The 23,567-nt window shown below is 42.6% G+C and overlaps 4 protein-coding genes across 6 annotated transcripts; 2 read left to right on the plus strand and 2 right to left on the minus strand.

Annotated features, from left to right (window-relative positions):
• Positions 1 to 8,463: 8,463 nt before the first annotated feature.
• LOC105274553 (apoptogenic protein 1, mitochondrial) lies at positions 8,464 to 9,493 on the plus strand. Its single transcript, XM_011330790.3, has 3 exons — positions 8,464 to 8,804; positions 8,929 to 9,132; positions 9,198 to 9,493. Exons 1-3 carry the CDS (start codon positions 8,736 to 8,738, stop codon positions 9,408 to 9,410), a joined length of 486 nt encoding a protein of 161 aa, XP_011329092.1. The 5' UTR covers positions 8,464 to 8,735; the 3' UTR covers positions 9,411 to 9,493.
• Positions 9,494 to 9,777: 284 nt separating this feature from the next.
• On the minus strand, positions 9,778 to 13,476 carry LOC105274554 (protein claret segregational). Of its 2 annotated transcripts, none has more exons than XM_011330793.2 (5): positions 12,948 to 13,476; positions 11,444 to 12,417; positions 11,012 to 11,315; positions 10,571 to 10,845; positions 9,778 to 10,491 (listed from the first exon to the last, which is right to left on the minus strand). In XM_011330793.2, exons 2-5 carry the CDS (start codon positions 12,415 to 12,417, stop codon positions 10,068 to 10,070), a joined length of 1,977 nt encoding a protein of 658 aa, XP_011329095.2. In that variant the 5' UTR covers positions 12,948 to 13,476; the 3' UTR covers positions 9,778 to 10,067. The 2 variants fall into 2 exon arrangements, with proteins under 2 accessions (XP_011329095.2, XP_011329094.2); XM_011330792.2 differs by having other exon boundaries at positions 12,832 to 13,476.
• An 8-nt stretch (positions 13,477 to 13,484) lies between these two features.
• LOC105274555 (proteasome subunit alpha type-6) lies at positions 13,485 to 14,879 on the plus strand. Its single transcript, XM_011330794.3, has 5 exons — positions 13,485 to 13,750; positions 13,919 to 14,013; positions 14,098 to 14,179; positions 14,252 to 14,681; positions 14,757 to 14,879. Exons 1-5 carry the CDS (start codon positions 13,675 to 13,677, stop codon positions 14,812 to 14,814), a joined length of 741 nt encoding a protein of 246 aa, XP_011329096.1. The 5' UTR covers positions 13,485 to 13,674; the 3' UTR covers positions 14,815 to 14,879.
• A 119-nt stretch (positions 14,880 to 14,998) lies between these two features.
• On the minus strand, positions 14,999 to 16,300 carry LOC105274552 (probable small nuclear ribonucleoprotein Sm D2). Of its 2 annotated transcripts, none has more exons than XM_026973673.1 (3): positions 16,178 to 16,300; positions 15,290 to 15,545; positions 14,999 to 15,189 (listed from the first exon to the last, which is right to left on the minus strand). In XM_026973673.1, exons 2-3 carry the CDS (start codon positions 15,515 to 15,517, stop codon positions 15,085 to 15,087), a joined length of 333 nt encoding a protein of 110 aa, XP_026829474.1. In that variant the 5' UTR covers positions 15,518 to 15,545; positions 16,178 to 16,300; the 3' UTR covers positions 14,999 to 15,084. The 2 variants fall into 2 exon arrangements, with proteins under 2 accessions (XP_026829474.1, XP_011329090.1); XM_011330788.3 differs by lacking the exon at positions 16,178 to 16,300 and adding an exon at positions 15,785 to 15,926.
• Positions 16,301 to 23,567: the final 7,267 nt, after the last annotated feature.

Raw genomic sequence — 23,567 nt, forward strand, 5'->3', positions numbered from 1 at the left:
AGTGCTGCTTGTACCGTCGCGGATCTCTCCGGTGGAGGTGGAGAAGAGAAGAGTGAGAGAACGCGAAAGGCAGAAAGAGAGAGAAAGAGAACGAGCGCGCGCGAGAAAGAATAAGAGAATGATGAAGGAAGGGAGTTGAAGAGAGAAAAAGAGAGAAAGAGAGAGAGAAAGATTGAGTCCACTGACGGTCGGGTAGTCCGGACTACCGACTGCATAAGACTGGTTTTCAATTTTTTCCCGACTTTTTTTTTGTTTTACCTGTGCCGTGTGCCTCGCACAGCCTCACCGCGTTTCTTTCTGTCTCTCTCTCGCTCTCTGTCTTTCCCTCTCCCTCTCCCCCTGTTCTTCGACCCTCTCCTCCTCTTCTTCATCCTCCTCTTCCTCCCCCTTTTCCCTCCCACAGAGCGTGTGCTGGACGAGTAACGGGTGAGCCGAGAGCTCCGGGCCGCCGCCGTACTTCGATTGCCGCCGGCCGATCGGACCGACTCCAAAATCCTCCTAGACGGATCTCTCCTCGCGAATGGTCCAGCCTGATGAGTCTTTCGACCGCCGGGTATATCGGGAGTTTCGGCATCCCCGAGAACAAAGCCCGATGGTATTGGATCAAGAGCGCTATTGTCGGATGCGCAGGTCCATGCGTATCTGTTACGCCGATTTGTTTATCGTGGTTATCTTCACACAAAATGAAAGAATCTAAGAAACAAAAGAGATCAGTGATTAACGCAAAATTGAAACTGACCATTGAGAAGTATCTCTTTAAGATCGTTATTCCTTGAAGAGGTCATATAAATGATGAAACGTTAAGTTATACCTACGATGCAGACGTGATAATTGTTTATTAGTTACATGAATGAGAGTTACTCCAACTGGAATAGTTTTTCATATAATTTTTTATAAACTTTAATGCGAATGTATGAAGATCGTTAAATGATCGTTAAATGCAGCTTTGAAGAGCATTTAGATCAGTAATAGTATTTGCGTAATTATGCAATATTGCAAACTGTACAATGATTGTTATACAATTGATCTCATTTTTACGAAAATTATAAAAGTTATTGGAGATTACAGACTTATATAGATAAATTTATATGCCTCCGGGCGGACAAGTTGGACTAACTAAAAATGGTTCTTGATATCAGAATTTTCAATAAATAAAGAATCGCTAATGAGTATCGATGGACATTTTGAGATATTATTAATATTTTTATGTCAATTTGCAGAATTTCTTAGATAACTGAATATTGTTCGAGGATTAACGGAAATGTGTCCTATGCACGCGAAAGTAATAGGCAATATGTTTGTCATTAATAATAAATCGTGCATGCTAATGATTCGTCTGATCGCGAGAAGATTTATCTCCGGTGAGTTTTGCAATCGGAACTCTGCGGAAATTAATGATAAAAAACCGACTCGAACGGCTTGTTTCTCCGTCGACTGGATATTCTGCGTATCTAAAATAAACGTTGTCATTCACATCATCAAGTATTAAGTTGCAACTACGACTAAATTAATTCCGATTAGTCGTCTACCAATAATAACACTTTTCAACGGACACTGAATTCATTCCCAACGAGAGTACTCTTTGAGCATTACTCCGAACTTCTGGATTTTGCCACCTACAAGTCGGAAACAGAAACCTTTCGTCTAAATAAAACTCTCAGAATTAACGCCGAAAAAAATAAGCAACGACCAAACGAGCGCGCTTTACTACTCCTCGCTATCAATCCATGGTTGTGCTTCTCGAGATTATTTTTTCTCCGGTTATTCCTGTTTGCCGTATTTTATATGACGCATTCGCACGTTATGTCGCTCGCCCTGTAATTTTTACATAAATAATCAACGCTTACGTCCATTTATTGTATCATCGACGAGCGACGCTTTCAATCCCGCGTCGTCTCAAATTTACGTAAAAAATTGACGTTCCGCGGAAACTCTGCGCGATGGTGAAAAATTATTTTCGCGAGCAAAACCGCGCGAGTCCTCCGCTGCAAATGACCAAATGAGGTGGGGTTACACAAATTCCGTAGGCCGCGTTTAACGTTGGTATTCAGGCTCGTGCGTTTATGCGCGTCGGCCGGCAACGGAATGCAGATGAGTGCACGTTGCATTCGGTGTATTACCTGCGCGACGCCTTAGGTTTCCTTTATTTTTTTTTCTTCCGCTGCGCCGCGGGAGGAAAACACGCGAAGAATTTGAGCGCGCAGAAAAATCCATTCGCTCGCGATTCGCGCGTTGCGTAAGAGGAAGTTCGCGAAGTTCGCGCGTGCACTTGTATCAAGTGTGCGCGCGTTGCGAAACCCTTGAAAGTTCTCGATCGTCAACATCGCGCGCTTGTAGCAGCGCGTTTCAGCTGCGGAATTCAGCCTGTCCGCTTCTCATCGATCGCCGTTGCTGTCGATCATAATTTATCCCGTTTTCTATCCGAGGATGCGCGTTGGTAGGCGTAATCGCATTTTTATTCCAAGGCTGTACTATTCATTAATGCCATCTGTGTGATGGGTAAACACTTCATTAATACAATGTGCGTAGAAAAAAGCTCGACGATTCAGGACTCGATTACATTTAATGCAGTAGACTGCCTTTCCGCGAGGATGTCATAAGAGCAAAACAATTTTAGCAGCTGCAAGATGAAATGTTTAACGGGTCCTGGAGGAGAGATGTGCCTGAAAATACAATAATAATTATTTTATTATGAAGTGGGAGATCATCAGAATCATGAATATAGTAGCAAGAAATAACATAAGCAACATGTTTTCATGAATTTGCAAGACATTGTCATCAGAGATAGAAACGCCGATGAATGCAATTGATTTTTATTAAACGTTTATTAAATTTTTGAAACTAACGATTTTACCAAAAAATCGTTCGCTCTAGGATGCAACGTTAAACGATAAACAAACAAATGGTATAAGCCGTGTACATTGCCATGACGTGCGGAGAGCACAAGTTTGCTGACGACATACGTGTGCGCCTTATGCAAAGCGTTAAGTAAATAAATATGTTTATTCGACTGCATATAGCTGCTCGCGCAGTTTCTCGCGACCGTTTCGCAATCCTCGACAGTTTGAAGTTCCGTTTCGAATAGCAACGCAAAATTTTTCTCGATGCATTCCGAAACCCGTAGATATCCGGCTGACCTTTCTCGCCTGGACTTTCCTCACCGAGGGAAGTGCGAAAATTGAAAGATCGTGACATTTGGTGGCGCCGCTACGTTTGCGGTGTCCCTTGCTCGCCTATCGCTATGTCGAGAAAGAAAATAGCGAGGAAACGATGATGCCGCAATTCCCAGATAAGCGATACCACGCGGATTTTGCAATCGGATCGCGAGGAGAGCGAGACGATAATCATTCCCGATGCATACCGAAACTCGCGCAGATATCCGGCTGACCTTTCCCGCCTCGGCTCGCACCTCTCGAAGCCAGGTGTGAAATTATTCAACGCCGCCGGTACGAAGGCGATTTCCACGAGGAAAAGAAGGCGCGCGGATATTACGTATCGCAATATCGAAAGGGGAGCGATCGCACGAAGGACTCGCGGCCGTGTTTGCTTGCAAATCTCAATCCAAACAGGGTCCACGTTCCCATTCGGAAGATATCGATATTAATTCAGATATACGAGTTTCTAAGATAAATTATATTCCTCAGTTCTTGCGGAATACTAATATTTTTACTAATTAGTTATAGGATATTTAAATGATTGCAAAAAGATTGGGAAAATCATTCTTAATTAAGGCATTCGATATCCATTTTAATTTATCTTTGATGTGTCAAGTTCGAGGGGATCGATTTAGACCATTATCGATTTCCCTTCCACTCGGCGTTTAGCCAGCTTAAAATCGTGGCCTGTATCGCGACTCGTGCGATACTCCTGTCAACGACATGCCAGCGACGACATGCCAGCATCCATCGGCACGTCCGTTCTTCTAGGAAGCAAATGAGGGAGAGCCATCCGGGTTCCGCGAAAAAAGTATGCCCGGTACAAGACAACCGCGTGATATGGCGGAAGCGGCTAAATGCTTAAACGCTCGAAAGCCAGGCTTAAATGCCGCTGATTGCAGTAGGAGGGAAATGAGAGGTTGCACGATGGACGACTCCGTAATTCCGTATGTCCATTCTTGAAGGCGGCGGTCAGCTCGACGACGCTCGTTGGCAGTATCCAGTATCGAATACTTGTCGCACACTCGTCGCACAGAGGAGGATCTCTCTCGGCGAGATGGTATCGGGAACTGCGCGGATTTAGCGTTAAAAGTAGCCAGCACGATTTATCCGTTCGTAATAACATAATGACGTTTATGTCTCGTCTCAGTCTCTGCGTATCTTTACATGTTCGATTCAAGCAGAAGGATTATTGAATCGAATTGCTCTTTGTATACAGCATATAATTCCTGAGGCGACAGTTAGGCTGCACTTGCTGCTGGCTAGAGAAATAAGAGAGAGAGAGAGAGTAGTGTCGATGGTAAAACGCATGGAGAATCGAAAGTTATTTTCGACTGACGTTATCTGCTCGAAAGTTTTATTTCAAGTATCTCGTGTACGTTTAGTACGGCTCGTCAATGAAGATAGAGTCAAGAGGAGTGACCCTGTGTGCCACAGGTGTCCAAGTGAGAATTTTCTCTAAGAGTGGCTCTTGAGATAGCGTCTGTGAGTCTACTTGTTACGTTTGACGCTTGTTAGACTGCCCAGCTGATTTCCAGCGTGAGCTCGTGATCATATATCAATTAATATTATGTTTTATGTGATATTCTGGAGTCTATTTTCATTCAATATCTATAATAGTTGATAAAGTCATTCTTATTTAAATTATTATATTAAAACCGTCAGCCATACATAGGTAACGTGGCAGTATGCGTTTAGGATCACACGTTTACATTCAAGGGACAAGCCATTTGTTCCTTTTAACTTCTTTCTTCGCCTCCCTCTCTCCATCTTTCTTTCTATCTGCTTGTTTTATTCCAAGTATTTCAGGTACGGAAAGTGTAAATAGCTTTCCCAAGGAATTGTCAATCGGACGAACGTGAGAAAAGCGGCGCGAAGATCATTCTGTGAATCTCCCGGGGATTATCTCAGGCGTTTCTGTGCGAGATAAGACCGGCAGGATCCTCTCGGGAGAAACGAGGGAAGATACTTAGGCAGCTGACGGATGGAATGAAAATTATCTGTGTGGGACCAGATAGGCCGCGAGCAGTGGAGAGTGCATCTGTGATCGCGGAGAAAGTTAGGAGTAAAGTAAAAGTAAAACCGATGCGAGATTCGAGAGGCGGCGCGAGCGCGCGAGGGAACTGATATGTTCCTGATTGCGATACGCGAAAGGGTTACCGATCTTTTTTGGGGTTTCATCGATCACTCATTGGTACCTCGGTGCCGACGTTCTAACACATTTGCCACAGGATGCGCTTAAATGCTCACAGGATGCAATTAAATGCGATAACATTGCACGAAGGATTTGTCAATCCTTGACTCAACTCCCATGAAGATACGGCGTACGCGTCAAGAACAAGCCCTCCTATGGTGAGAGTGCGCTCTTATCCAAGCCATCGGGTGAATACCGAAAGATTCATTCAAAAGGAATTTCGCCCAGAAGGAAGTTTCCTTTGAAGGGCCTTTGAAACGGCGGAATTCTTCCTTCATGATTCATTTGTTGCACTTGCGCCTTCAGTTTAGAGAAACGTACGTATTAAGACGCGATGGGCTCCTCCCCCTGTTTTCTCACTTCTTCCCTTCTCTTTCTTTTCTTTCCCGCGCGCTGTATAATCCTCGATAAATTCTGCGAAGAAACGAGTAACGGTAAAAAAAGCTGGACCTCCTCGCGGCGGGTCCTCGACAGGACACGAGAGAGGATGCGGCGTTCCCGCGCGGTAGGTGGTCCAGCGCTGGAGGATGAGCGCACCGTCAGCCCGATTCTACTCGGGAGCACGTTTTCGAAAGAGGTAAGGGAACGGACGGGATGCAGAGGGCACAGGGAGGCAGGAAGGAGAGAGCGAGGAGAGGAATGGGCGAAGGATCGTCCCTGCGATTCGGGAACCGTCCCGGTGATCGGACCAGCTCGCGAGCGTTTCCGGTGACTATGCAATTTCGCGACTCGGGGGGGGACGCAAGAAACGACGCAGCAGCGGGAAAAGACAAAAGAAGCGAAATTGCTCGGCGAAGAGTGGCAGCGAGAGGGGGAGGGGGAATAGACGGAGGACGTCAGGTATACGAAGGTCGTTAGCTTGAAGAAAAATTAGCCGTTTGTCGGGGCCCTGCCCTGAGAGAGAGATGGGTCAATCAGATACGAAAACACTTGTCGGGGTCCGGGCATTGTGGCTTGGCAGGGCCAACAGGCCACTACAAAAGATTGTAGACACAGGTATACCGTCTAATGATCAACTCAGGAATTCAAACCTTCACCGGGAAGCCGGCGGGGGACGGGGTAAGAGGGGAGGGGGGGGGTGGCTTCCTCGTGTCATCCCGCATTCGGAACGTGGAAAACGCGTGTGTGATCCACCCCGTGTGTGCCCTGAGGCGAACCCCGACGGGGGGTCGATACTCACTTGGGATCGATCTAATAAGGACTTTTACGGTCTACAGCGGTGTTCCACGCTGCGTTACCTATCGTGTCCGTCGATGGAGGGACATTTTCGCTCGTGACAACGATATGGTCGGTATAATTTCGTATCTGAGGATTATCGAAAACGCGTATCGCGACGATGATACATTATACCATTATGAGATGCCATTATTATCGAGACACGATTTATCGAATGCAATAGTACAATCAACGGCTTGTAATTCCTTTCGTGTTTCAAGCCTGTATCACACTACGATCATATCTCAAACTTCAAATCGGTTGGGAATCTGACGAAACGCTAAAGAATACGTACAGTTTTTCCAAGTTTAAGCTCGGTGGCTGGAGGAAGAGAATTAAAATCAAGATTGGCAGCCGAAGAATGTCGGTGCGATTTTTGGATGAGTTCTGGGTATTGCTAAAACGGCACGGGTGTTTCTCAAAGTGACGACACCCGGTTAGGGCCAAGTGGAGAATCGTGTCCGGCACAGGTTCCGATCGGTTAGAGGCGTGGTCGTAAACTTTAGTGCCCACCCGTGTATATGTCGAGGACCACCACCTCGTCCTGTCGGCGTGTTCGTTCGCTCGTTCGCCATCGATACGTGGCTTTCTTTCCTCTTTCCTCTCGCCCTTTTCTCTCGTTCTCTCTTTCCTTCTGAGCGCGATCGGTGTTCCCTTTCCGGTTTCCAGGGCGAGAAACACATTGGACCTACTTGCCACCCAAATCAAGATAGAGCAACCGGCCGTAAAACGTAAATGAGGTTATTGGCCCGAGCCTTTAAGCCCGGTAATAGATTTTCACTTTGGCGCAGCGCCGCGTTTAGCACGTGCAAATTCGATTCCTTCTTTTTCCTCGATCGCGATTCGACCGACTCGATTGCGCATTTTACAGTGGGCCTTACTGCGTTGCCTCAATCGCTTGAACCTTTCTTTGTGACCGAGGAAAAGCGTCGTTTCGTTTGTAATTAAATTTATCTTCAACGTACATACAAATAGGATGCAGTATCAAGATTCTTATCGCAAAAGAAAGGAGGAAGAGAAACGCTGATGGCGCTTGTACATGATTTAGGTCAAAATCCGATTCGGTATCTTTGCACCCTGTAGATTGGATCTCGTAGTGCGGGATAGTGAGATGATAGTTAGCGACTGTCAGTAGGTTTGTTTGTATGAACTACACGTTCGCGACCAAGTCTGGCACCCGGCCAATGTAACTATCGAGCGGTGAATCGAAACAACCGTGATTATCTGTGTTACGCATTCGATAAGCTTAAATGACGCATAATCTTTTCAGAAGGTTAAGCAACGCTCAGCTTCATTTAAATTACTTAATCTGAATTTTTTATGCTGATATTAAGGCTTTTCTTGAAAGAAATCGCATTACTCATCTAATATTTATCTTGTTAGCATGAAAATGCGAAGAAGACGCATATCATACGCAAGAAAATGCGTAGAAACGCAGAATTTGTTCGTGTTCGTTAATGTTGATCGAAAATATAAAATTAAAATACTCAAGGCCGATTTTATATAGAAGTTTAACAAATTAATTAATTACAATACCCCATTTTGTGGGATATTTTCTCTTATCGTAAAAGTATTAATATTTAATTACAATATTCGTATCTTTAATCTAATTATTATATTAGATTTTTAGATTTAAATATTCTTAAATTTTTAATTTAAATATTCACGTAAATCCTTTTTTTATAAAAGATATGACAGCTTTGAAAAGTAAGTCTTTGCGCGTCATCAAGTATACTTCGTACATATGCACACGTACATATATACAATTTACATACAGTTTAAATAAATTACATTAACTGCAGTTCTCACATTTTTGATAAAAGTCGCAAACAAGTTGAATGAAGCATTTGTCGCCACCTAGTGTGATTACCACGTAGCTGATCATCAGCTGATGCCTGCCACCAGTTTTCATTCATGTAACTCGTACATGATACTGTGACAGTAGTAGCGGTAGTATACTCAACGATAGGTTAATTGTTGATTTATTACGAGGTGGAATGCTAATTAAATTAGTAATTATCAAATAAAACGGTACTGAAAAACGGAGAAAAGTTAGTTATTATGTAACCTGTTCCATTGCATTCGCTTCGTTTTGCCCACGTGCATCAGAGTGTCGTTGTCCCGTCATTACGTATTTACGTCATATGGCTTATACGTGAAATCCCGTTACGATGACGAACATTGTGTTACAAAATCATCGTGTAAAGTATCTCACAAAACTATGTCGACCGTTTAGCATGGTAAATATTTTGATACATTTAATTCTATTAAAAATATTACACAGCAAGTTTTTCTTATGTAAATCAATGAAGAACCGAGTGTTCCGCATACTCATCCTTATGCCGTGTATCATCTCTGTATTAGAAAAGGGAAGACTTGCAAGGCAATCGACGACTTCATCCACCCGACACGATCGGTCCACCCGATCCCGTTTCAAACCTGAGACCGATCGTATTTGCCCGGCCTGCGAAGGAAACGTATTTACAAAAGAGGTATAGAGAGCTTAGAGACGAGACTCAACAATGGAATCACGCATTCTGGTCCAAGCACAATACTAGTTTCGTTGAGGTAAAGGATGTTTCTTCTCTACAGTTTCTATCAGACGAGATCCAACAACGTTGGCGAAATTTCAGGAACGTAAACAGTTTCAAGAATCGCTGAAAGCACAAGGGAAAATAACATTAAACGCAGATGACATGTCAGTATTCTATAAACGATTCCTAGATAAAAATTGGCAGTCTCACGTCAGTTACAACATCGCATGGTACAAAAGAAACGTACAAATTTTATTGTTCGGAATAGCGGCGAAGATATCTCAGTTTAAGTTTAAAGAAAAGGTTTCATAATTATATTTGTGAAACGGCATGTTCGTGTGGGTAAATTCCTGTGATACCGAAATTGTTTAAATAAACATTTATATGGAAAAAAATTGAATGATTCTCTTTGCCTGCGTTTACAGCTGTAGAAAGTTGCTTTAGATAAAGTATGAAATTATAAGCTATCAAACGTTTTACCATCAAAATGCTGCTTCTAACGTTGCAACCCAACACAGGATCCTACGTGTATGGAGAATCTTGAAATTTCATCTCGGGTGGATCAGCTTTGCGCGCGCGAGTAAATCTTTGAAATTCAAGACGCCATAAATAAATTGCAGGAATATAGAGATTAAAATTTAATTAACCAGAAGACAGTCAAGGGAGATGTTAATTCTAATGTAATTTTTCCTTTATATATTAGTCATTTCATCCCTCCATGTTTTGCCAAAGCGCAATTTACATTGTCAAGTCGAGCGACTCGTTTTATTAGTGTTACAATAAAATGAATGGCAGCGTATTGCGGCTTTGTCACTAGACATGAAAATATATTTTCCTTAAAATTATTTTACATCAATCATAATGGTAAGACAAAATGTTAAGCAATGCTTAATGTAACTATTCTAAACCTACAATGAAAACACGTGAGATTACTTATCGATAATAATTCAAATTACTATTTTTGACTATTTAATTGTTTGCATTTGACAAGACCGTTCGGCTCTTCTTAGCACTTCCAACTCGGCAATTATTGACGCTACTAGCGAACCTTAGGGAGTTCAACGTCTCGTTGTAACAGTCATTTAATGGAGATATGTTCAGTAACATCAAGGTTTTCGAATTACCCCCCAGGGAAGGCATGAGCAGGTGAGTCAATTTAGAATTTCTGTAAGGAACGTGTTCTTGCTTCTTCGAGAGTGCCAAGATGACGTTACCGAGGTTTGCCAGAGACTTGTTGATATTCTTCGTTTCCGCATTTCTCACAGCCTCCTCGCTCTTTAGACGTTCCGATCCAGCCAGGTCGACTAAATTCAAGTTTCCTACCGACACCTCTTGCTTCGTGGCGTGCGTACCGATCAGACGTATGCGTGTCACCGAATGCGACCTGGATGATCTAGGGAGCAAATCACACGTATTACTTGTTAATACTTTAATCGAGTTGGCGCACGACGACGAAATTGAAATACGCATACCGTTCATTCACTTCCGTAGCGCTAACAGCTCGATTGCGCTGTGCAGTCCAAAGACACTGATGCAACTCTTCCGGACTGTGTATTTCTTCTATTTGCAGATTGCTGACGTACAAATCCTGACCCTTACAGTCAACCATACGAATCTCGTGCGTTTTTGCCTGGGAATCGAGAAGATCGACGATGTGCTCGTTGTAAATTTCCAGGAAACTTGCCTCTATCCGATACTGCCAACCAAGAAGCTCAAACTGCTTCATCTCTTTAAATATGTGACGTACCTGAAATGAAACACAAACGCCGAATATATCGACTTTCTCAATCGTAAACTTCTCAAGCAGAAGTCCCTCCTCCGCTCGAGAATACGAGTTGAAACGTGTCTGGCAACTGCTGCAACAGCGTGTCCCGAGTAAGACGAAAACACACGACGAAAGAACAAGAAAATACCGTTCTGGGTATCATGCCTTCGGCTTCTAGACTATATTCCCCTTCCATAGTGTACGTCTTGCCAGAACCAGTCTGGCCATAGGCGAACACGCAAACGTTGTATCCTTCGAGAGCCGACTGTACCAAGAGAGACAATTCTTCAAATATATCTTCTTGGGACGCGTTAGGAGAGAATACTTTGTCGAATGAGAATTCTTGCTTCCCTCCTCGTAGCTTCTTGTTATTGCAGCTTGTTACTGCATCCAAGCTATCCAGTTTACCCACTTCGATAGTGCAATCGTCTATGAAGTTTATGGTGCACAGCCTGTAAATCGACGATCAATCGACGTGAGATTTCAGATAAAACAAGTCGGACCTAATTTCACACAGCGACAGAAAAACCTACTTGCCTGTCCTGGTTCCTGACAAAATATATTTACAGATAGTACTTACGCCTTCGTCTGTTCAGTCTCCTTCAGAGTTCTCGGACGAACCCGGCAGAATACTCTGATATTGCCCTTCAGTTCCTGTATGTTGTTGTGCAATATCCTGCGCTCCTTGTCCATTTTATACATCAGTACTTGTAATTCCTCGTTGACGGTAGTCAAATCCTGATTCATCTTCCTTTGCGAGTCCAGATCTGTTCTCAAAACAGTCAGTTGTCTAGCTTGCTCTGCATTCAATGTCTCTTGTGCCGTACACTTTACTTGATACTTGTTCAGTGTGTGAGAGAGGCTCGTGTACGATTCTTCCAAATCTTTCAAGCGTTTTGCCAAATCTTGCTCACTCTTTCGTAACGTGGACATTTCCGCTGTTAAAGTCTGAAGTTCGTTGGTCAATACATTGTTGGAATTTTCCAGTTTTTCTGCTTTAGTTCTGCATTCAGTTTCACTGGCTTTCAAAGTGTCTACCAATCCTTGGAGAGAACTACACTTGGACTCAATGTCTTTGTTCTTTTGTTGCACAACGGATAATTGACCAGTTTTGTATGCCAATTGGCCAGTTATATCCCATTTCTTTGGTCTCCCTGATTTATTATCCGTTGCATTATTATTCTGAACGACTTTATTTGCTCTATTGTTATTTAGCAATGCATTATTTGTTCTGCTTACTATTGGTTTAGCCATAGGTGGTTTTACCAATGCTTTTTTTGTCTCACCATGCGACATAGTGGTAGCTGTACGTTTCACGGCTTTTGCATTATTCAACGTTGTTGAGATTGTGGAAAAGGTTTTTGCGCGAGTGATTTGTGCTTGCCTGTTCGGTGGTTTGTTCTCATTTGTAGTCTTTGTATCGGCAGAACTCGATGATGCCGCGTCATTGACATTTCTAGTCATCTTTGGATTATTATTTTTTTTGGTATTCATATCAGTCGTGCTAATTATCTTGTTTAATACAAATTTTGGCTTCGGTAAGCGAGATTCCATCTGTTGAATATAATACGTTTCACATTAATAACATTACTGTGAATATATTTTAAGATGCTTGATTTTATACTGCACATAAACACGCATTTCATGTTTAAATCTTACATTCAATTTGTGACTGTTTTAGACAACAAACAAGCAAACTCGGAACATGTATACATGCATATGATAAAGAAAACTTTTCATCAAACTGCAATATTAAATTTGTAATAAATGTTTACATTCACTTGTATCACACATGCGTTGAATTCATCATGCAAATAAATTTTCATTCCAAAAAGTAACATTTTTTGGATTGGATTGTGCTTATGTATTGGGCTGCATTTTCCTGTCGTTTATACGCACATATTACATATGCGTTTTACATAAACGAGAACTAAATGAGAATATTATTACGGTAATATGTAAACAAACCTTCACACGTTCACAAAGAAACAATCACTCTTTCAATTGCGACAACTCAAACAATCCTCTACAATGCTTGCTATGTATATATCGTCTAATTAGGCGTAAGCCGTGTTACTTATTACCAAATGAATATCTAATATTTGCGTGACATGTCTGTTCACTTTACAAATCGGGGTAAGCTCCCTCGTAAGCAGAAAAAAAGGTCAAACTGTATCACTCGAATCTCGGCAGACGCCAAGGCGCGACGCTGCTTCGTTCTTCGTGTCAAGTCGAGACTCGAAAACGGCGGTTAACAGCACTTACTTTGTTTGAACTTGAATTCAAACGGATACGACAGACAATAATGACCTATGGGGAAGCGGTTAGCCGTCACGTGCGTCCCTCCGACAAATAATACGCGAGATACAATGGCCAAACCAATCCGCACGCGTCTCCCCAAAGAGAGCGTGCAACATTCCACTTAGGGTGCGTTCCACTTAACACTCCCAACGACCGCGAACATCATTCTGTCTTTATTGTTCACTGAACATTGAATAAAGATAGAATGATGTTCGCGGTCGTTGCGAGCGTTAAGTGGAACGCACCCCTAGAGTCCCTACTTCTAGGGACTTTTAATTCCACCGAGTTTCCAAGTGTCCTCGCATTCGCGTCTTTTCTAGTTGACCGATTCTAGTTCCGCGACAACGTACGATCGAGAGACGCAACTCGAGAAAAGGCCAAAACACGAACAGTCCCGTTCGCTTCCATGATTTGACATTTTCATATCAATTCGGGAGCAGAGAGCGTAATAGCTGGTCGATTCGAGTTGATTTTGCAGACTGCAGTTGATACGAGTTGATCTCGGTGAACATGGCGCGCGGAAGCAGTGCTGGATTCGATAGGCATATTACGATTTTTTCGCCGGAAGGTCGGCTTTATCAAGTAGGTAAGAATCGTAGAAACGTTAGCTGCGATATTTTATGGTACTGTCGATGTACTCGCGGATGTTTATCCATTTATTGTTACACGACGCCGACGCTTGTACGTGCCAATGACTCGGCGTGATCTGCATTTTCAACCTGTCAAACGCACATTCTTGCGAAAATTTTCACAGAATACGCCTTCAAAGCCATCAACCAGGGTGGCCTGACATCCGTGGCGGTGAAGGGAGTCGACACTGCTGTTTTCGCGACACAGAAAAAAGTGCCTGTAAGTTTAACCTGCAAGAGATACAAGTTTTCTAGACGCATTCAGAAGTATTCTGTCACATTCATCGATCGTTCTTCTCCGCAGGATAAGTTGCTCGATGCCTCGAGTGTTACCCATGCGTTTCAGCTGACCGAGTACATCGGTTGCGTCATGACTGGTATGATAGGTAGGTCGAGATGCTTCAAGTTGCATGCATCAGACTTATCGCATTGTCTGATTTCTGCCTCTCGTTTTGCAGCTGATAGCAAGTCCCAGGTGCAACGCGCTCGGTACGAAGCTGCTTACTTTAAGTATAAATACGGCTACGAAATACCTGTGGATGCCCTGTGTCAACGTGTAGCCGACATCAGTCAAGTGTACACACAGAACGCGGAGATGCGGCCCCTCGGCTGCTCCATGATGCTGATTGCCTATGACAAAGAGAAGGGTCCATGCATCTACAAGGCTGACCCAGCGGGATATTTTTGCGGTTACAGAGCAATTTCTGTAGGAGCGAAGCAAACCGAAGCGAATTCCTACCTTGAGAAGAAGCTGAAGAAGAAGCAAAATTATGATTACGATGAAACTATACAGTTAGCTATCACTTGCTTGTCCACCGTCTTATCCGTAGATTTTAAACCAACTGAAATCGAGGTGGGAGTCGTCTCGAAGGATAATCCGAAATTCCGGTGAGTGATGTATCGTCTGTTTCACGCGTGCAGACGTTGACGTCCTGTGCTCATTTACTCTGCTTTTTGTTACAGAGTTCTGACCGAGCAGGAAATTGATAAGCACTTAACCGCAATCGCCGAAAAGGATTGATAATTTTTTCTATGATCTGTATAATTATAAATAAAAAACAGTGCATATTTCCTGCATTTAACACACTTTGTTTCTTCAGTTTCTTTTTTTTATTCAATATTTAATAAGAAAAATAGTGCGGGCGACAAAGGATCTGTTAAGAAGGCGACATTGATACAATGTTAATAAATGACACCATTTCGCATTTGTGCTAAAAAAAGTTTTATTTCCAGTGCAATCTTATAATAATTAATCTTAGGTTTGTAATGTATTAAATTGATCCTTGATTTATTACTTTCCTGCTGCCGTCGCCAATGGATTCCTCAAGACCAGGATGACGGAGTCTCCACGTAGGAACATCTTTGGGATAAATCTGTCCTTGTTCACCGGTTTTGCCTGTTTTTGAACGTTCTTATTAATTCATTGGCAAAGATCAAAGATGTATGACTTGTGGAATTTTACATCTTCCAGAAATGCCATTATCAAACACACATACCTTTTTCTTGCCTTTCCCTGTGCGTGGAAGTTCCGTCCACATCTCCTTGACATTTTCCAAGACCATGTTACAATGTCTGTCAAATGCCTTCACTCGTCCCAAAAGCTTCTTGTTATTTCTGCAATTTATCAATACCTGAGTGTTATTCTTAACGGATTGCGTTAGTACTGAGAGAGGGCCGGTGTTAAATTCCTCCTCTTCCCTCTTTGCCAATTCTTCCGGTGTCATCTCGGACTTTGGTTTAGTTAGAGCAGACCTAAGATAGAAATGCAAGATCGATATATTATACAGAATTCTTTTCCGTTTTACTTTTAATAAATACGCTTTTATGTAGTTTATAAATGACACTTTTTTAAATTAAGTAAACTAAAATGTAGGTTATGTGCGCATAATAGTGGTTATGTTATTGCTTTTGGTTATATCTACATCGTGATGAATTAACGCCACTCAAATTGCACTTCGAGTGAAATTCCAAGACAAATCTGAGATACTTACATTTTGCAATGTTTTTTCTTTACCGGAAAACGTCAAATATTACACGAACTAGCGATTATCTCAGGTAAAAACTCTTGTACCGTGACAACAGTTTAGCAAGAGACCGCCATTTGTACGAAACCTGCGGCGCGCTTTTAAAGACCTATTATTATATTTGAATAATACATGAATAAAAATATTTTAAAAATTAATAAAATGTTATAAATTAAGTTATATCAGGAATTTAGTAACGTTTTATCTTGAAATGAATTATCTTAATAGTCGATTCAAATCATTGAATATTTAATTTTCCCTTATTTCCGTGATTGAAAAATGGTTGAAAAAACGCATGCGCGCGCATGTGCATTTGCATCGAAGGAAGTATACGAATTTCAAAATGAGAGATGTACATACACATCTACAGCGTGATGTTGACGACAGCGTTTCAGTTCTATTCAATTTTATTAGGGAGTTTATTCAGCGATTCCGAAGGGGACAGTCGTCAGGTGCACAACGGTTGTTCCGAGTTTTCTTTTTTTCCACTTGTTATTTCGTATTTTGTATTTCACTCATTTTTGCAATTGGCCGTATCGAACCTGAAAGGGATCGGGTGCCATTAAATACTAAGAAGAAGAAGAAGTTCTATTAGCGATAAGAAGCGATGTACTGCATTTCGATCGAGAACTCGAATCGAGACTTTCGTGAGTAACGGCTGAAAGATTATAATATAAGAGACCAATTCTAGTAGTACAAGTAGTATAAAATACACGCGCACAGGTTTCCTACACTGCCTGAAACGAACGTTTCATTTCAAGTTACATGTCAAGTGCAGTGATTCATCGTCAATATATCATTAATCGGCCGTTACGACATACGGCGCAATCATAAATATTAATAATACTCGAAATATCGACAGCAATTACCGTATATCGATCGTGCGAGATCGAGGGCAGCTTAAGCTGGCCTAATTCATGATTGTTTATTTTTACCGCTGCTCATGCAAAGATTCAGGTGATATTTCGAGCTTCTCGGTAAGAAATAACAAAATAACCGGAAGAGAAGAATGCTTGCTTCTGTCGAAATAATTTCGGTGTAAGTGAGGCTAATATTAAGCTAATGTTTTTTTACATCATTCCTTGACGCGCATCATTTTTCGATGATCCTTTGAAGAATAAACGAGAGAACGAAATCCCCAAGATTATATCCGGGACGAGTACGTAAACTCGATTACGAACTCGATTACCTATTTGTACTGCTTGATTAACTACCGTCATATGCAAAGCAACAAACTTGATTACATGCGCGCGAAATCGGATTTGCATCGCCACGTGCCCGATCGGGCCGATAACTCTGCGACAAGATCCTACGAGGTATCATGTTCCATGATAGATGAAGATGAGCGTCGATCGTTCGCGCAAAAAGTAAAAGGCATCGAATTCGTTGCACCGCGTGTAAATCTTCCATCGAGTTTCTTAGTTTCTGCTGGAAAATTTCAAATCATCAATTGTTTCGAGAGTGCTTGAACGAGTAACGTAGGCGCGTTACTTGTATACGCAACTCCTCGAAAAATATCTAATGTAACTTCAGGGTCAGAGCCGGCACGCGCGCCTTTCAAGAGGCGGAGAGCCGCCTGGAATCCACTAAATTATTTCGGATGCTCGCTAATTCCGTCGTGTGAAGGATATACCGTGACGGCACATTGCCGTGGTGCAGCAGCGATGATCACTCGCCGTCGCGCGCAGGCATTTTTTTCTAATGGCGAATGATCATGGTAATTTCGCGCTAACTGCCTACGAATTGATATCCATCCGACCAGACTCTCTCTTTATTGCCTGCTCCTTTTCTCTCGGCTGTTTGCCCTTTCGATTGACCAGCCATCTCGACTGGTTAAAGTCGACGCTCGGCATTCCGTACCAGCTCCCGACAGTCAGAGTCAACATCTTTCTCGAGGTCATTTCGGTTAGAGGTACGGTACTTGTCAAACGTAAATGCTCCTTTCTTTTGAGAAAATTTCACAGAATTGTCACGCTTCGGATGCTACACGAGTACGGTATAACGGTATAACTTTGTAATTGTAGTTTGTCATTTTTCCAGATCGTCTGTCATTAGATACACTCTAGTTCCTACGTTCAACTAAGATTCTAATCCTCTCTTCTTTGTTTTTTTTTTGTATTTTAGTTCACTATAGCGATGGTAATTGCAGTTTCGAAAATTCTCTTTATTGCTTGTGCAGAATAAAAAATCCTTTTCCACAAATGAAGTATAGATAGAAAGAAAGTCCGCTCTACAGGACTTTATATTCAAAATGGAAAAAAGTTAGAAAAGACAAATGCAAGTTTTTAACTTTTTTCCATTTTGAATATAAAGTCCTGTAGAGCGGACTTTCTTTCTATCTATACTTTGTAGAAAAGGATTTTTTATTCTGCACAAGCAATAAAGAGAATTTTCGAAACTGCGATTACCATCGCTATAGTGAAAAAATAGTTCACTAGCAGCTTCAGCATTCCCTTAATGATCTCCACGAAGGACAGCGAGACGATTTAGTGTCGTCGATTATCGATACTGACGTGCGTCAGTAACAATAACCGTCGTCGTCGTCGTCGAAAGCCCCTCAAAGTTGTTCGTTGTTTCAATCGGGTCCGCATGCCTTTGCGTGCCCTTTGTATGATACGTAGGTAATGAATTAAAGTTGATAACGTATCCCCTATCGATCTCGTCTTCGTCTCTCGTTTTCAGGAACGTGATCGACCTGAGATCGCCGTGACGAATCATCTCTAGAGAATGTTCCTCGCTGTCTCTTGCTACTTATTCCGGTGAGAAAATCCATAGAATGCAGCTTTTGCTTTATTTTTAACCGCCAGAGAGAAGAGGGCCGGCGAAAATGTGCGATTCTTGAAATAAATACCATAGGAACGTAAGAACGATGCGGTCTATAAAATTTTCAAAGCCATCTACACACGTTTTACATTATCTTTGACACATCGATAAACCCTTGTCAGTTATCAGAAGGTGTCACGGCCTGTCTCTTTTTTCTCATGGATCATGCAAAAGAACGCACGTGAGGGTGCTTGATTCTTTATTATTTTAAAAGAGCTTAACCGAGGAAGCCCGACAAAGTCGGCGAGTTGCAAATCGCGAATTGCGAATTACGGATGTCTGGATCGCGCGTCCCGTAAAGATCCAAACGCAGCCTTGGATCCGTACGGTGACCTTGAACTGACTCAACGCGCCCAGATACGTGCCACGCTGTATCGAGGTTGAGCCGAAGAGCAGTGGGAAAAAAGAAGAGACGAGCCCTCTTCGGTTCGGCGTTGGTCGCGATCTCACGAAACCGCGAGGGCGTCGACGAGCGAGTACCGCGCAAATTCTGGATCAAGTTAATAAAGTCGAGCCTTGTTAGCCCGCTTTCGGTGTATCGCGTTAAACGGCCCGTGCCTCTCTCTCCTCCCCGTGATTCGTCCTATGATATCGCGTTATTCTTAGCGCGTGGGTGCTCCACGCGGCAAGTAAATCATAACAAACGCGTCTCGAGATACGTATGGCAGCCCACGCATCTTTGCTAGGGTAAGCCGAGGATATTACTCGAGGATACACCCGAGCAAAAAGTAGCGCAGAAATTCTGGAATCTCTGGAAATAAAAGATCAATGCAACTGCGGAATTTCACACACGCATCAGCTGCCCTACGCTTTCTCAGAATTCACCATGTTCCTAGAACACCACATTCAACTGGTATACTAGAATGCATTAGACGTACATATTTTAGATATAGCAGATGTATTGTGCCGAGTTTTATTTGATTCTTCGTTCTGAAAATCTTGGGAAAACTAATATCTCTTTTTCCATGACGGATGAGTCGCGTCTATCATTGTGAAAAATTGCGCAATTTTTTGCGCAAATATTTCCACGTTGGCGCAAGTGATTCACGAATAAACGCAAACTTTATTCGCCGAATTCAATCCGGAAAGTCCATAAACCGCTGGTCCATAAACGAGTATTTTTGTCCATGGATATTATCGATCGCATGCTAAAACTGTCAGTCTCCCTCTCTCCAATGAGCCCGCTCTTTCTCGTGTATGCCTTGAAACTTTCGGCCATCTATTTTACCTAAATAAAAACAATCGCGGTATCAAATTATCCGTTTGCCAATGATTTTGATTTTCACGACACAATCTATACTTATTAACGAAAATTCGCCAATGTTTGGATTTTTCAAACACACATTTTAAACATAGAAATCTTATTAGATTTGTGGAATACGAGGAGATATTTCCTCGATTTTCCAAAGGCGACTCATGATCGTGCACCACGTGCACCAATTGCGTCCGGTCTCATCATCATTACCGGACGGACTCCCCGCGTGTTGCAAACTGCAATCTCCATTGTCCGAGTTTCAAGATTTGGTTCTCGCGATGCACTTTGCGATCGTTATTGCGAATCCGATTGACGCGTATCTGAAGACATTGACGCAATTGAGCAAACGAGCAAGTGTGTGCTGAAACGCGCCTACCCCGTTTATACCTCAGCGATGACGCGATCAAGCCAGCTTGAATGCGAATTGTGAATGACGTGTTTTGCTTCTGATTCACTAGATTCAAATCTAACTAAAGAATGTTGAAATTTACAAAGTTTCAATTTAATTTCAGACTAACAAATAACTTGGCCGCTTTGCGCGGACGGGAATAAACAAAGGGCCAGCAGAAGTAAAGTGCAAACGGCAAGGGTCGAGTGGGATAGATAATGTTTAATAATGTGTAAGTCAGTCGAGCGATGCGACTACGTCACGATAACACATGCTATTTATTTACAATCCACGTATGCATGTCGGCACGCGGCCGTCACGTGATTATTTCAACTATTTATAGTCGCCGATGCGGTCAAGTACCAGCGAACCGAAAGACGAAATTCCGACAAATTTCCTGGTATCTTTCCAGCGGGGCGCAAACATCCCCAACCAAAAGCCATATCCTTACGGTAAAGCAAGAAATTCCAATTAAGAGATCAAGAATCAACGTTGAGAAATGAATGTGCAAATCAAGTGATAAAGTCTTCAAAAATGAAGTTAGGGAGACGCTTTTCATCTTATTTTCTCTCGTAAATATCTTGGCGAGCGAAGCTTATACGAATACGAGCGTATTAAAAGACAGACCAAAGGACAATGACATTTTTGTTAAAAGAAATTTACTTTCAGATTCGATTTCAGATTTGACGATTCCGCAAGATTCCGTGAAAAAAACGTATGCGCAATGTACTCGAGACCCAATCCCGCAGTAGAAGCTCAATCAGGATCGGTACGGAATCACAATATGCACGTAAGCGGCGCGCGTGCGCGCGAAAACCACGTAGCTTTGCGCGTAAATACATCCGGTGCTAATTTACGAGCAGCCGGTTGCAAGCTTCTCGATTCCGGAAGCTAGCGTATAGCTTGCCGTCTTTTCTCGCTAACCATCCATTGTTCCCGCGAACCCGTTGAGGAAGTCGTAAAGCAGCGACTCGTAAACCTGTCTCGAGTCAATGAAAATTCGGCTGGCGACGGATCGGCGCGCTTTAAAAGCTTTTCGCGTACGTTTACGCTTCACCTTCGCGTTTCGATCTCTGTTTTTAATGATTCCGATGAGATAATCGCACAGTGGTTCACAGTTTGGTACAAATGTAGGGAATCGACAGAATAACGCGGATAGCGACAGCCGAATAGTAGATGACAAGGAAAGATAGCACGAAGTGAGATTACATGAACGAGGAGAGGATTTGAGGAAAGATCATCTCCACCCAACCTCTCCCAAACTCTCTTCACCAGCGGAATGAGAAAGGCACGAAGGGTTGATGGCACACGTGTTTGACGTGCCTGGAGGCAGTAGCGTAATGGCTGCTCCGGTTTTGCCTTGCCGTTACAAGGGTTGCAATGCTTCAGTATCCTCGTCAAGTCGCTCGCTCGGGGGAAAATTTTCGTCGAATGAATTTATGAAGCTCCTAGACGAGGATAACGCTCGCGACATTGTGTCGATGATATCGTGACATCATCACGACTATCGTGTTTTGCTGTCGTGTTTTACGCGACAAAATACACCAATATAAGGATAAAAGAATGAAGATGAAGGGTTTCATTCAAGCAGAAACTTTCAAAATAGAGAGAAGATGTAGAGTTTAATGCGACAAGGAGGATACGATGGTTGGGTGACGACAAATGAAAAGACGTTATCCAAAGATGCTATCCAAAGATAAAAGAAAAAATAAAATATGAATGTCAACGTAAAGGACTAGCAAAACACACGAAATTCCGTGTCATCCAACTTTGTGTGATAGTGAAAAGACCAAGGATTTTGATCCCATTCGATCGAAAAGGAAAGAATCAACGATCCTGATAAAAATCAGAGGATGCCAAAACACTCGTCCAACTTGGAAGAAACTCCAACTATCTCGTCGGTGCGAAGCCGTTTTTTCTTTTTGTGATTGCGAGGAGCAATCGAGAGAATCTTCGTGTGATGGACAAATCCTGGCTTTGTTTCCTGTGGATAGGCTTTCCTTCTTTGTGGAAGGAACACAAAACGCGCAAAAGCAGCGACCATGAGCAATTGCGTTACAGATAACTCGGAAGAAATATTTCCCGGGGAGGAAACTCTATTGGCGAAATTCTTATCGATGCTTTCTCTCACCCCTATGCCTCTGCGCAGAGCACGACCGCAACCACCCTGTGCAACCTCTCGGTCAATAACGTCATAGCACAATAGCGCTAACATCTTCGAGTTCTGACGTCAGCGCACCAACTGCCATCCAATGCTGTTAATCCAATGCCATTTTCCATCTTGTCGCACCTTGAGATATTTTTCAACGGCATTCCATCTGCCTTATTTCTTTTTGAGTATCGTTCAGTTTTGAAGCGTTGCGACAAGCCGCATATATAACATGTATCAAGAATATTTCGCTTGCGCTTTTATTTATCTTAATAATCTTCCTTGCATGTTTATTCCATACTTGATTAGATACTCGACCACGAGTGTGTGGTCAACAACATGCGATTTCCTCGGTTCCCGACCTGTACTTCCGAGCAAGAATAGCGGCAGGCAGCGTCATCGATTCACCATGACGACCATTTCCTTCGTCATTATAGCTGCCCTCGTACCAGGTGTGAATATCACCTGGCAGTCGCCCACGGCAAACTCGCGTACGATGTATATGGCAGAGAGATTATTTGCGAGCGGCCAAAGGTGGCTTGAAGAGGATATGTCGATTCGATTGTACGACGATGTCGCCGGATCCGAAATCAAATCTCGAAAGCGACACGAAGTCGTATAGGCGTAATCTGAAGAATTTATAAATATAAATTTATAGATATAAATTCAATTTTCGACATATGGAAAACTTGGACAAACAAAATTCAACAAAATTCTTTTTGTTGCACGTATACATTGCTGCATTGTTCTGACGAGGAGCTTGTCACTCGTCGTAGTCGTGGCAAACATGGCCATTCTTTCTCTCGTCCGCCAATAAAGGGTACAATCGAGAAAAGCTGCGGGTTTCGATCCTGAAAAATGATGAACATTGTCATGTGATTGATCTTCTCATTATCCACTGCCAAAAAGAAGCCTTAAATAAGCCTCTCATAGAAATACTTGGACGAAACAGGATTACATTCGATGCAACCATCGAAAGATCGATGTGCCTAGTCGGACCTCGCCAAATCCTTTGGCCAAACTATGGTAAGCTTCGTTGTACAGGCAAGCGAACCATATAAAATTCACATACATTCGATAAAATTTCAGGGTGCAACCCCTCCACCCAGCGGCAGCAGTGGTAGCAGTATAACGG

This window comes from Ooceraea biroi, chromosome 11 (genome assembly GCF_003672135.1).
Source record: "Ooceraea biroi isolate clonal line C1 chromosome 11, Obir_v5.4, whole genome shotgun sequence".
NCBI classification, from domain to species: Eukaryota; Metazoa; Arthropoda; class Insecta; order Hymenoptera; family Formicidae; genus Ooceraea; species Ooceraea biroi.